At 35.1% G+C, this 13,070-nt stretch overlaps 1 protein-coding gene across 4 annotated transcripts in view; it reads right to left on the bottom strand.

Annotated features, from left to right (window-relative positions):
- The window catches only part of PHLPP2 (PH domain and leucine rich repeat protein phosphatase 2), a 78,171-nt gene that overhangs the window by 53,408 nt on the left and 11,693 nt on the right, over window positions 1-13,070 (bottom strand). For 2 of the 4 annotated variants that reach the window (XM_081274195.1, XM_081274196.1), the window contains exon 3: window positions 6,302-6,435. The exons of 1 other annotated variant lie outside the window; for it this stretch is intronic. In XM_081274195.1, the coding sequence (XP_081130321.1) occupies window positions 6,302-6,435 (134 nt within the window). Of the gene's footprint in view, window positions 1-2,421; window positions 2,862-6,301; window positions 6,436-13,070 lie in introns of those variants that run through there. One more of the 4 variants, XM_081274197.1, reaches the window with a different exon arrangement.

Genomic DNA, 13,070 nt, shown 5'->3' with positions numbered 1-13,070 from the left:
TATGGTTAAGAAAATGGTTACATAGATCATTTACATACATTCACTATATTCAATACAATGTAACGAAGAAACCTAAATGCTGATAAGATTTCTAACCTAGGTAGTAGGGTCAAAAAAGCACAAAGAACCAAACCCAACTGATAACATCTATGTAAATAAGATTCATGCATTTCTATAAATGTATATTATATAGGAAAAAGAGTTAGAAAATCCTGAAGTGATACATGCCAAATCGATAGTAGTAGTTACCTACAAAGCAGTTAGTGGGTTTGGAAGGTGATTATAAGAAATTAAAATGCTACAGATAGCAATATTATATTTATATTTTACTTGAATAATTGTTTTTAGTTTGTTTTGGGGTGCTGGGGATTGAACTTCAGGGCCTTATGCATGCTAAGCAGGTGCTCTACCACTAAGCTACATCCCCAGCCCTTTTTCCTTATTTTACTTTGAAACAAATCAGCCTGGAACTTGCAATCCTCCTACCTCAATCTTCCAAGTAGCTAGGATTATAAATGTGTGACACTACACTCAGCAAACACAATGTATTAAAAGGGGGGAAAATGTATGGACACAATAATTCTAAATGTGAAAATATGCACATAAAATAAGAAATATATAATAAAAAAAGTAATTGCATTCAGGTGGTAGGGCATTTTCTATATTACCCCTACATTTTAACAAAGAAGTTTAAAATATACAAATCAACATGAGAGAGTATATTTTGCAATTTGGGGCAAAGACTAATTTTAACAATGATACCTGATATTGGCAAAGGGAAATGAGTACTCTAAAATGAGAATGCCAAAAAGTACATACTGGCATTGCCTAGCTGTATAATTTGGAATATTTAGTCGAAATTTAAAATTTCAACTAAATTTGGGTATGTAATGACTCAAAAATTCTACTTGTAAGAATAATGTCTTCCCCCTGAACCCTAGAAACTAGCTAATCCCCTGACTTTTATAATAATCCTTTCTTTGCTCTCTTTATGTTTTTTGTCTTTGTGTATACAACCTATATTATGACATTATATTAAATTGCTATGGCAAATAATATATGATGGCTCAAACACAACAGGCAGTTATTTCTGTCCAGTTGGGAATTCTGAATAACCAGAAGTCAATACTGTCATTTAGAAACTCAGGTTGATGGTGGCTCTGCCAGTTTCAACACTGTATTTCAAATACTACTTGAATCACTGCCATCCTAGCCCCCAGAAAAGAACACTGAGAAGCACTCATTGGAAGTTTTAGAGATCAGGTACAGAAGTGGCACTCATCAATTCCACTCCATGCCATGAAGAAAATGTTGTCACAGGTGCACAACTAATTGGAGACAGGCTGGGAGATGAGGTGGAGCTAGAAAATAATATGCCAACTACAATTCTGATACCAAGGAAGAAAGAGAGAACAGATTTGGACAGAAAGACAGTAGTACTGCCACACGTCTCTCAACAAAAAGGCTGAGATTTACCTGGTTTTGAACTTTAAACATATGGAAAGATCCTATGTGATTCTTCTGTGTCTGCCTTCTCTTCTTTGTATTTATACTCTTTGAACAAAACTGTTTAAACAATGTGTGCAGAGAACATGGTAAAGAAACATTCAGGCAGGGCCAGGCACTGTGGCACACTCCTGTAATCACACCAGCTCAGGAGGCTGAGACAGGAGGATCACAAGTTCAAAGCCAGCCTCAACAAAAAGCGAGGAGCTAAGCAACTCAGTGAGACCCTGTCTCTAAGTGACTTTCTGTTATGAATCTCACGGAGTACCACTCTATGCCCTTCTGCCCCAGAACTCCCTCTTCAGTCCAACTGATAACTGGCATTTGCCTAAAGGCTGCCTGGGATACTGAGTACTTTTTATTACCAGAGAACACAATATAAATGAGTTTGAACTTAGGCCCTCACGACCTTGGCCTCATTAACACTGTATTCTAACTAAGCTGACTCATCAAGAGTCTCCACACAAAACATTTAAAGCTGATTACTAAGCTATTTGCTTCAAAAAGAATACTTCAAAAACATTTTTCCTTTTGTTAACTGCGGTTTTCTCTGGGTTCAGGAACTGAAAAACATGAGGAGAAAGGTGAAAGGGAAGGAATACTTTTGCAATGATTTTAAGCTTTGATCACACACATTCTTTGATATTTTCACTCAAAAGTTAGAGTATACCCAGACACAGTGGTTAAGGAGGCTGAGGCAGGAGATTCCAAATTCAAAGGCTGCCTCATAAGCTTAGCAAGGCTCTAAGAAATTCAGTGAGACCCTGCTTCTAAATCAAATACAAAAAGGGACTGGGGATGTTGCTCAGTAGTTAAGTGCCCCTGGGTTCAATCCCTGGTACCAAAAAAAAAAAAAAAAAAAAGAGTCTAATTCCCCTTTCCCTCTATATAGTGGGGCTGTATTTAGTGACTCACTTCTTAATAAACAAAGTAGTCCACATCTTGGTGACTTTTCAAAAAGACAGAGTCCTCCATGTGTACACATGCATTCATAGGTATATGTATATGTCTCATCACTGGAGGCTGTGAAAACAGACAGCCCTATGAAGAAGTCTACATAAGAAGAAACTGGCAAGGACTGAGATCTGTAACAGCCCTGAGTGAGTCATATTGAAATTCATGAATCTTCTAGTCCCGCTAAAATGTTCGGATGAGTATAATCTCATCAGACCCAAGCACCAGCTAAGTCGCTCCTAGATTTCCAGTCCACATGCACTAGAAAACAAATATTCATTATTATTTCAAATCACTAAGCTTTGAGGCAATTTGTTACAGGCCTACAGATATCCTATAGACTCACCTGTCTACCCACCTACCTATCTTTTGGTTTCAGTACCAGATGCATATATTGCCAATTTTTAAGAATAATTAACTTTACAAACCACTTTCCTTTCTTTCTTTTCGCCTCAATACTGGCAATTGAGCCCAGTAGTGCTCTACCACTGAGCAAAAACCCCAGCCCTGTTTATATGTTTACTTATTTTTTGAGACAGGGTCTCACTAAGTTGGCCTGAAACTTGCAATTCTTCTGCCTTAGCCTCCCAAGTTGTTGAGATTACAGGCATTAGCCACCAATTATACCTGGCTTAAAAACTCTTTTCTGAAATTTTCTCATTCAAATTATACTAACTTCTCTAAGTTAACAGGAAGTTCCCTAACACCCCCTATCAATACCACTAACAAATATAAGTACTATAAACTGGTATTCTCATAGACTCCACTAGGATATCCTCTTAAGGGTATATTAAAATTCGGTCATCCTTTAATTTATCTAGTGATGGCAAAAAACTAGTGGCACCAAAGCCAATTGTTGACCACTACACCTGAATGCAAAATAACTCTCAATGAGTAAAAAGTAGTCCACTGGTTAAGGCCTAACTTCCATTCTAGAATAAAAATGTATAATGAAGAACTCAGGTTCAATCACAGATAATGAGCATATAACTATTCCAAGTTGATTTTTATTTCAACCAAGTTATATGACATTAAGTAGGTACACTCCTCAAATTAGTCCTAATGAATTCTCTCAGATTTAACTTTAACCTAGCAACCATTTCCCCCCATAAACTATCAAAAGATTTTATTTATATTTCCCTCTTCTGGAATTTACTCCTTCATTTGTTCATTCACTCTCATATCACTCAAGAATTTAAGAACTATATGTCTGTTAATGTATATTTTCTTGTCTTTGTTAGATAATAAGTAACATATTCTATATACTCTTCTGTACCTTTCTTTTTAACTTAATTGATAATGAAAACTATTCCACTTCAGTTTAAAGAAAAAAATCAACCCCAATCTTTTTAGGACTGCATAGTATTATACTACATAAATGATAAGTGAAATAACTTCCTCAGCAACTTAGCCAGGCCCTAGATCTTATAGTGCTTAAGATCTTATAATGCTCTAAGAATTAAAAAATACAAAAATTACTTAGACTTTAATCATAATAATCCTTAACATGGATTTATTTCCAGAATTAACTTCAAAACTTATTTCTTCCTTGGGTTTTTAATTCTCAAACGCTGGATACAGGATAGCTGCAAATCAGAATATTTAACCAAAAAGAAAGAAAAAAAATTAATATGCTACAGATCAATATTAATATGCTGCAGCCAAAGGTAAATGAGAAAAGGAAAAAATCTTGCCAGAATGATCATTACACAGAAGCAAAAGGAAAAAAAACAAAACAAAACAAAAGCAAGACCACAGAGCACAAACCATTCCCAAAGACAGAAATTAATGGTAATATGATAAAATTAAACCAACTTTTAATCAACTATGACATATAGCAGCACTATGACAAAAATTGTAAGTAAAATATGAAGTGCATTAAATAAAACTGACTTATCATATGTTTAAAAGTTATATCAAAAAGTTAGGGGAAAAAAAAGTTAGGGAGCTGGAGATGTGGCTCAAGTGGTAGTGCGCTCGCCTAGCACGTGTGAGGCACTGGGTTCGATTCTCAGCACCACATAAAAACAAAATAAAGATATTGTGTCCACCTAAAACTAAAAAATAAATATTTTTTATAAAGTTATACAGAGCTAGGGGCTGCAGTTGTAGCTCAGCAGTACAGCACTTGCTTCACACTTGTGAGGCACTGGGTTCAATTCTCAGCACTGCATATAAATAAGAAAATAAAATAAAGGTCCATCAACATCTAAAAATAAATAAATAAAAAGTATACAGAGCTAGGCACAATGGCATGTGCCTGTAATCCCAGTGGCTCAGGAGGCTGAGGCAAGAGGATCACAAGTTTAAAGCCAGCCTCAGCAATTTAGTGAGACTCTGTCTCAAAATAACAAATAAAAAGGGCTGAGGATGTGGCTCAGTGGTTAAGCGGCCCTGGGTTCAATCCCCAGTAACAGCAATCAAAAACAAAAATAAGTATACAGAAAAAACTAAATCAAAAAAGGAGGGGGAGAGCAAAGAATCTTAGCACATGATTATATACATTAATAAATTAACTATCCTGGCTTGTTTGGTAAGTGAGTCATATAAATTCAAAATTGTTATGGGTCAAATGTGTCTGTCACCTGCTAATAATATGACATTGAGCATAGTTAAACTCTACTTCAGTTTTCTCATCTGTAAAACAGTTTAGTAGCTACTATAGCATGACTATAATGAGTAATTTAGACAATTCATTAGTATAAAGGTATACAGTTAGTGCTCAATGAATTTTACTTAGTGGTAGTATTGGTAGGTTATACAGAATTAGATACATTCATAAAAGTATCTCATTTTAGCCAAGTGAGGTGGTACACACCTGTAATTCCAATGACTCAGGAGGCTGAGGCAGGAGGTCACAAGTTTGAGACTAGCCTCAGCAACTTAGTGAGGTCCTAAGCAACTTAGCAAGAGCCTGACTCAAAATTAAAATTTTTTAAAAGGGCTGGGGATGTGGCTCAGTGGATAAGCATCCCTATGTTTAATCTCCAGTATTTAAAAAATATATATATATATAAATATATATATATAAATTTATATTTATAAATATATATTTATTTATCAATAAAATTAAGACTTATTAAAATAAGATACACACACGTTTATATATACAAAATGGAGAAACAGTCTGGCAGGTAGGGAATGTACAGAAGAGAAGACAAAGTTAAAAATCCACAATTTAAGCCAGGAGTGGTGGCACACGCCTATAATCCCAGTGACTCCAGAAGCTGAGGCAGGAGATCACTGAGTTCAAAGTCAGCCTCAGCAATGGCGAGGCACTAAACTACTCAGTGAGACCCTGTCTCTAAGTAAAATACAAAACAGGGCTGGGGATGTGGCTCAGTAGTTGAGTACCCCTGATTTCAATTCACAGTACCCCACTCCACCCTCCCAAAAAAAATCCATGATTTAAAACCCATGAATTCACCATATACAAATTTGACATTCATCAAATGACAAGTCATATATGATAATCACTACTTTTCAACACTACTGAGCTATCCAAAAGTTCACAGACTTTACCAGGAGCTTGAAAACATAACTCATACTAAAAGAATGATTCAATCACAATTCTGGCAAAGGTATAAAAATAACTAATAAATTAACAAAATAAAAGAACAAAAAATATAAAGGAAAGATACTACTGCTAATACTTTAGAATCTTTCCTCACTCCCTAACCCTTTGTTTTTCTTGTAGCTTGATGGTCTTTAACTATATTAGTTAACTAGGTCAAAAATAGATTCTGAGAAAATATTTTTAAAAAGCTGAAGGCAGATGGAGGCATAAATAATCAACTTAAAAGTAGTGAAGATATTCACAAAGCCACTGATAAACACTTACCACCATAAAATCGAATCATACAGCCAAGGTCAGGATTTGTAGCTTCCTCCTGTATGCGTACAGGATCCTCAAATCCCAGCCTGGATAAGTACTCATAAATGATCTGAAGAGGTCGTTCAGTGGGTTCCAGTCTCCTGCTCACACAATGAAAAGAAAAACATTTGGTAAGTAATAAAAATGCTTCATTTAGGTTTGGGAATTTTTTGTTTTGTTTTTTGTTTTGTTTTGTGTGTGTGTGTGTGTGTGTGTGTGTGTGTGTGTGTGTGTGTGGTGCTGGGGACTGAACCCAGGGCCTTGGGAATGTGAGGTAAGCACTCTGCTAACTAAGCTATATTCCTAGCCCTTCATTTAGTTTTTTAATCTTTTGATACACTTGTTTTTTTTAAATTTCTAGGTCAAGATCTCCTTCAGTATCATATGATACAACTACTAAACAAGCGGTTTTCAAAGTTTTAGTCTTTTTTTTTGGGGGGGGGGGGGTGAGGTGGTGGGTACCAGGAATTGGACCCAGGGGCCCTTAAACAGTGAATCACATCCCTTCCCCTCTTTATATTTTATTTTGAGACAGAGTCTTACTAAGTTGCTGAGGGCCTCACTAAGTTAATAAGGCTGGCTTTTAACTTGTGAGCCTCCTGCTGTATCCTCCCAAATTGCTGGGATTACAGGAGTGTACCACCACACCCAGCTCAGTCTCTTTACATTTTTTGAGAACCTCAAAGGGCTTCTGTTTACATGGAGCATACTCCATAGATTTTTAATATATTAGAAATTAAAATTAAGAATTTCCAAAGATTTATTCATTTGCCTTAAAATAATAACCTCATTAACAAAAATATTTTTAAATTTTTTAATAATTTTTTTCAAAAATAAAAATGTTTAGTGAGTTATATTTTTGTAACTTTAACCACTGGTTTAATATAAGAAAGCTGCATTCTCAAATCTGCTTCTGTCTTCACTCTGTTAAGATATCATGTCCCAGTCTCTAGAAAGTTCCATATGAGGGACTGCAAATGAAAAAGAAAATTAATATCTTACTATAAAATAGTTTTGACCTTAAATACGCCTTTAAAGAATCTCTGAGACCCTGCAGAATGCTTTGAAAATCTTTGGTCAATTTTAAAGGCAGTAAAATTATTATATGTAAAAGGTAATACTTGGCCATAACTGTCTTCATATAAGTTACACAAGCAACTATAGGTGTAGACTTTAGGGTTATCTACTGTTCCAGATGCTATATATTTCTACCAGCTTCATAGGTGAATGAATAGCCCAATAAATCCCCTAGAATCATCCTCACTAAAAGCTAAGATAAAATCAAAATGTCTGGTAATCATTTATGGCCCCTGGTGACACTGTATTTTAAATCAAACAGACTTATAAATAAATAAATAAAATACTCATAAAATATTTTAAAACAAAGAGATCAACTTGTATGTGGACAGAAGGTGCTAGCTATACCAGTCAAAACAGCAAGACAGATCTCTCACAATGTTTTTATCAGAAAGCAAACTATAATTACTGCTTCCATGGGGCTAAGAATATGGGCTACAAGTTAGACTGCCTGGATCTGAGTCTACCATTTAGCAACTGCATGCCACTGTATAATTATTTACCCTTCTTGTTTTAAACTCATCAGTAAAATGGGAATAAGCAATAAAAATCTAACTCAAAGAGGTGTTATTAAATTTATTTAGTTACAACAAGATATTGCATAACAAAGTATATAGTAAAATATCTTACATGTACAAAGTATTCACAATAACTTGACAATTATAATTCTTAAAAAACTTGACAATTATAATTCTAAAAAAGTTTAGGATTAGAACTGCATTATGTTGATTAGAAGAAAATTATATACTTCTCATCATGGCAAAAAGATAAAAAGGACATCTGTACTTGATAGTTAAAAAACTGTAAAATGCTGTTGGCAATAATACTTAAGTAAAAAATGTAATGAAACAGGAACACTACAAAGCTGCATGTAAACAACTGCATCAAAACAGTAACTGAGGAATAGAAATCAAGCTGATGTGCAAAAACGACAAAAATAAAACAACCATCTGCTACTCACTTCAGTCTTTTACATTCCAGAAACTATAAAATAAACTCAGAACAAACTACTACAAAGAACCAAAGACCAAAGGGAAATAAAGTTCATAAAGATCAATAAATATTGAATTCAATGAAAGTGAAAACAAGCTTTTCAGTGAAAAAACATCAATTAATCCCTAGCCAAATGGAAACAAAAATTCACAAGGGTCTATGGCATTCATTAGGCATTTTCCCAGGAAAATGGTAGAATTTTGCTGAAAAAAAATTTTTTTTATTTTGATTTTTTTTATTTTTAAGAGGAACTTTTAATATTCTGCATATTGGCAGAGTAAACTAACCATGTAATAAGAAGAATGACTAAAGGAAGATGAAGTTGAAAACAGTCTGAAGGTGCAAAGAGCTATATCATCAGATGTCAAGAAGAATAAAACTTACTGTATATTGCTCCTATGAATGGGACAAGTAACAATGAGAAGTTACATAGGTAGATTTGAACTAAAACATGAGGAAGGATTTAATAACTAGTGATGCTCAATAGTCAAACACACTGTCTTTCAAAATTGCTCACAGAACTAGCAAGCCATCTATCAGAAATATGCTGGAAGAGACTCCTGTAGGAATCAAACTGGGCCACGTGACTATCACCCTCTTTTAGAACTCAGGTCACCTAAACAGGCATGGTGGCACATAACTAATATCCCAGCTAACTCAAGAGTCTAAGGCAGGAGGATCACAAGTTCAAGATCAACCTGGGCAATTTAGCAAGACTCCTGTCTCAAAATAAAAAAGGTCTAGAGATGTAACTCAGTGGTAGAATGCCTCCCTAGCATGTGCAAGGCCCTGGGTTTGATTGCCACTATCAAAAGAAAAAAAAAAAGAAAGAAATAGAAAAAGAATCTCTGGAATATCCAAGACATCTTCCTAATATAATACAAATTCCACCTAAACCCAACTATTGCAAGATATAGAGTTCAATGTGTTTAAATACTATAATTCCATATAATGATCACATATTCAGGACCAAGAAATAATTATACTTTCAAGCTAACTCTTGCTTGTTCAATTTTCCTATTTTTCTCTAGAAAACTTAGAGAAATGGAAACACTAATTTACATATTTTACATGATCAAATTCCCTGGCCTAAAAAAGGCTCTGTAAATTTTGGAAATCCTCAGGCTGAGGTTGTGGTTCAGTGGTAGAGCACTTGCCTAGCACGTGTGAGGCACTAGGTTTGATTCTCAGCACCACATAAAAAAATAAATAAATAAAATAAAGGTTTTGTGTTCAACTATAACTAAAAATATTTTTTAAAAAATTTTGGAAAACCTCTTTACATATTTGTACTTAGAGTATTTTCCCTGATGGCAGAAAAAAAAAGAGACCTCCTTATCTGCTCTCATTAATTTAGCATAAATGAGTAAATAAGTAACGTTTAAAGAAGTACAAAAACAAGTAAAATGAAAGATTAATTGCATTTACTCATTAAACTCATGTGCTTAAGAGAGTAGAGTATCAGGGAGGGAAATGCTATAATATGCTTACAACTCAATTTTTTGTTTCAAAGTTCCAAAAGTTTAACAGGCTATTAATTTACTATTTGTTAAGTTTCTCACAAATCAAAGAGAAATTATATACTGCAAAATAGAATAATGTAGAAAATAGTAATGCTAGCAACAAAAAGTTACACTTAGCAGTTGAACTACTTGTAATACTGCTTTAGGTTGGCAATACTATAGTCCATGTAAATCTGAATATAGGTGCATATGATTATTTCTCATCAAACCAGCCACCCAGGCTGGGATTGTGGCTCAATATCAGAGTGCTTGCCTCACACATATGAGGCCCTGGGTTCCATCCTCAGCACCACATAAAAATAAATAAATAAAATAAAGGTATTAGGTCCACCTACAATGAAAAAAAAAATTAAAAAAAACAGCCACACAATGCAGCAATGTATCAACAGCAGATTGTCTCTCTTAGCCAACAGTAATATTTTTCTATATTTCTTATTCTGAACAGTGCACATAGTTAAGATACATGTAAGAGTAAATTTCATTCTAAGTATCATTTCACAAGAGTTCTAATTATGTATTGAGGATGTAGATCAGAGGTACAGTATTTGCCTAGTATGTGCAAGGCCCTGAATTCAATGCCCAGCACCACACACACACACAAAAAAGTTCTAGTAATGGTAGAAAGCAAAAGCACAAACTATTAAAATTCAACACATGGAGTAACACATAGTATCAAAGACCTAAGAAAAAAACACTGTGGCATTCCTACATCAAATTCGGATTAAAACTCAATTCCTTTCCACCTACAAAGATAAAATCTGCAAATGTTAAATCAACAATACCATGAAAAATTCAAATGATAATACAGATACTTACACTTGACACTGCTGAAGGTATTTAAAATATTACAAAACCATGGCTATTTTGCAAATAAGAAAAATGAGGTTGGGAGAGTCACAAGATTCAGAGTCAACACAACAAGTATATAATGACATCAGCCTTTGAACTTGTATCAGTTTCATTACAAAATCAATCATCTTTTAGACAAACATTATTTTATGCAACTAAAATAATTTATGTAGAAGAGAGCTCAAAACACTTCATATGTCAACTTAGCCATACCATGGAACCTAAAAAGGTTGTTTTAAAATTATCATTATTTTATAATGACTAATATACCATCATTTGAAAGATACACTATGTTTTATGTACCATTATTGTCCTTTGTTCCTGGTTCCTTGGAGATAGATTCTAAATCTTGAATGAAGAGTGTCTTTGCTATTGACAGTTTCTTAAACGCCCCCTCCCCCCCATGCTAGGTTACTAGCTAGGAGACAAGGTGACTCAGGATGGGAGCCAGTCACAAAAGGTTGAGGATTGGTGCCAACTTGACCTGGGTAGGGAAACCAAGGAGCTGGAGATTGAGTTCAGGCACATAGATAATGATCCAAGCAACCATGGCTTTGTAATGAAGCCCTAATAAACATTTGTTGAAGTTCAGCAAAGCTTCCTGATTGGTGAAGTGCCAGGGGGGTAACAGACCCAGATTCAATGGGAGAAGGCACAGAAGCTCTTCACAGGGGACTTTCCAGACTTCACCCTGTATCTCCTCAGTTGGCTGATTCTGATTTGTATTCTTATATTAAAACTGTAACTGTAAGTACAGAACTTTTTGAGTTTTGTGAGTCTTTTCACCAAATTATTGAATCCAAGGGGGTTGTAAGAACTTCCAAATCTGTAAACAATTACTCAGAAATACAAGTGGCCTGGAGACCCTCAAAGAGCAGCTGGAATAGGGCAATCTTAATAGGACCCATGTCCTCTATTTATTTATTTATTTTTAGTAGTATTGGGTACTGAAGCCCACTGGTACTGGTACTGAACTACATCCCCCTCCCTTTTCATTTTTTATTTTGAGACAGGATCTTGTTAAGTTGCCTAGGCTGGACTGGAAATTAGGATCCTCCTGCCTCAGTCTTCTAAGTAGGTTGGATTACAGACGTGCAGCATCACACACAGCAGGACCATGCCCTTTAATATTTGAAGTCAACACTAACCCTGGGGATCAGTGTCAGAAGTACCCTGCAGTAAACCCTATGGTGTCAGAATAACCATTAAGGAAGAAAAAACACTGCCAATTAAATTGTGACCTACCATAAGATACATGCTGATTTCAGAAGTATTAAAATATTTAAAAATTATTTCAAAATAAATTATTTATATTCCAATTTTGTATTTATAATACATTCTTTTACAGTTTTTTAAGTAGTACAAAAACATGAATGAAGCACAAAACAACAACAACAAAAAACTCATTCTCCCGTACTCATGGGTAATCAGTTCAGTTCAAAATATGGTAAATAGGGCTAAGATTGTAGCTTAGTGGTACGGCACTTGACCAACATGTGCAAAGCCAAGTGTCTGATCCCCAGCATGGCAAAAAGGGAAAGAAAAAAAAGTGCGCGTGCATGCGCACTGTAAACAAAATTTTGCTGACTCAGAAGTTACCCAACAAGTCAATTACAAAAAAGGGACCTAGAACTCAATCCCAAATAGCAAGAGTATTATCATCTGCTATAAACATCCTATTAGTTCTCAGCTTATCTTAAAGATGGCTATCAAACACTTAGAAATCTTAAGTCATTTTGGTGACTAAGAATCAAAGGTCAATCCATTTTATTACATATGATCTCCTTACAACCCTTCAGACAGAAGGCAATGATTACACTAACCTTACTACAGTATCATTTATTACTTGACAGTTCAATAGAAAAGAAAGGGTCACAAAGAATAATGCAAGGAATAGACTGGGTGGTTAGATGTGGGTGTTCTAACTGCAGCTCTACCACAAGCCAGCCTGAGGATCGCACTTTCAACCAGGACTCTAGGTCTGTTTCACATTAATTTTTTAAAAAGGGGTGGAGTGGGGAGGGAAGGGAATGGAACCAGTAATTCCCAGTGGGAAGTTCCTGGCTTTTGGTATAGGACAATTCTTTGCTATCCTACACTATGAAGACCCTAATCCTCTCGATTCCTTACCCTCTAAATCTAAATGCTGGTGACTCTCCCCAGTAGTTATGACAATCAAAAAAACCTGTCCGCCGCCACATAAATGGGGTGGGGGGCACACTGTGGTTTGTTAGTAATGGGCAGACTTACTTTCACTAACAGGTATCACTCTAGTGCTTAAAGTTTAGCACCTT

Source organism: Spermophilus citellus (assembly GCF_964194105.1).
Source record: "Spermophilus citellus genome assembly, chromosome: 18".
In the NCBI taxonomy this organism is placed as follows: Eukaryota; Metazoa; Chordata; class Mammalia; order Rodentia; family Sciuridae; genus Spermophilus; species Spermophilus citellus.
The sequence above is the reverse complement of the archived record's forward strand: the minus strand, read 5'-3'. Positions and strand labels throughout refer to the sequence as shown.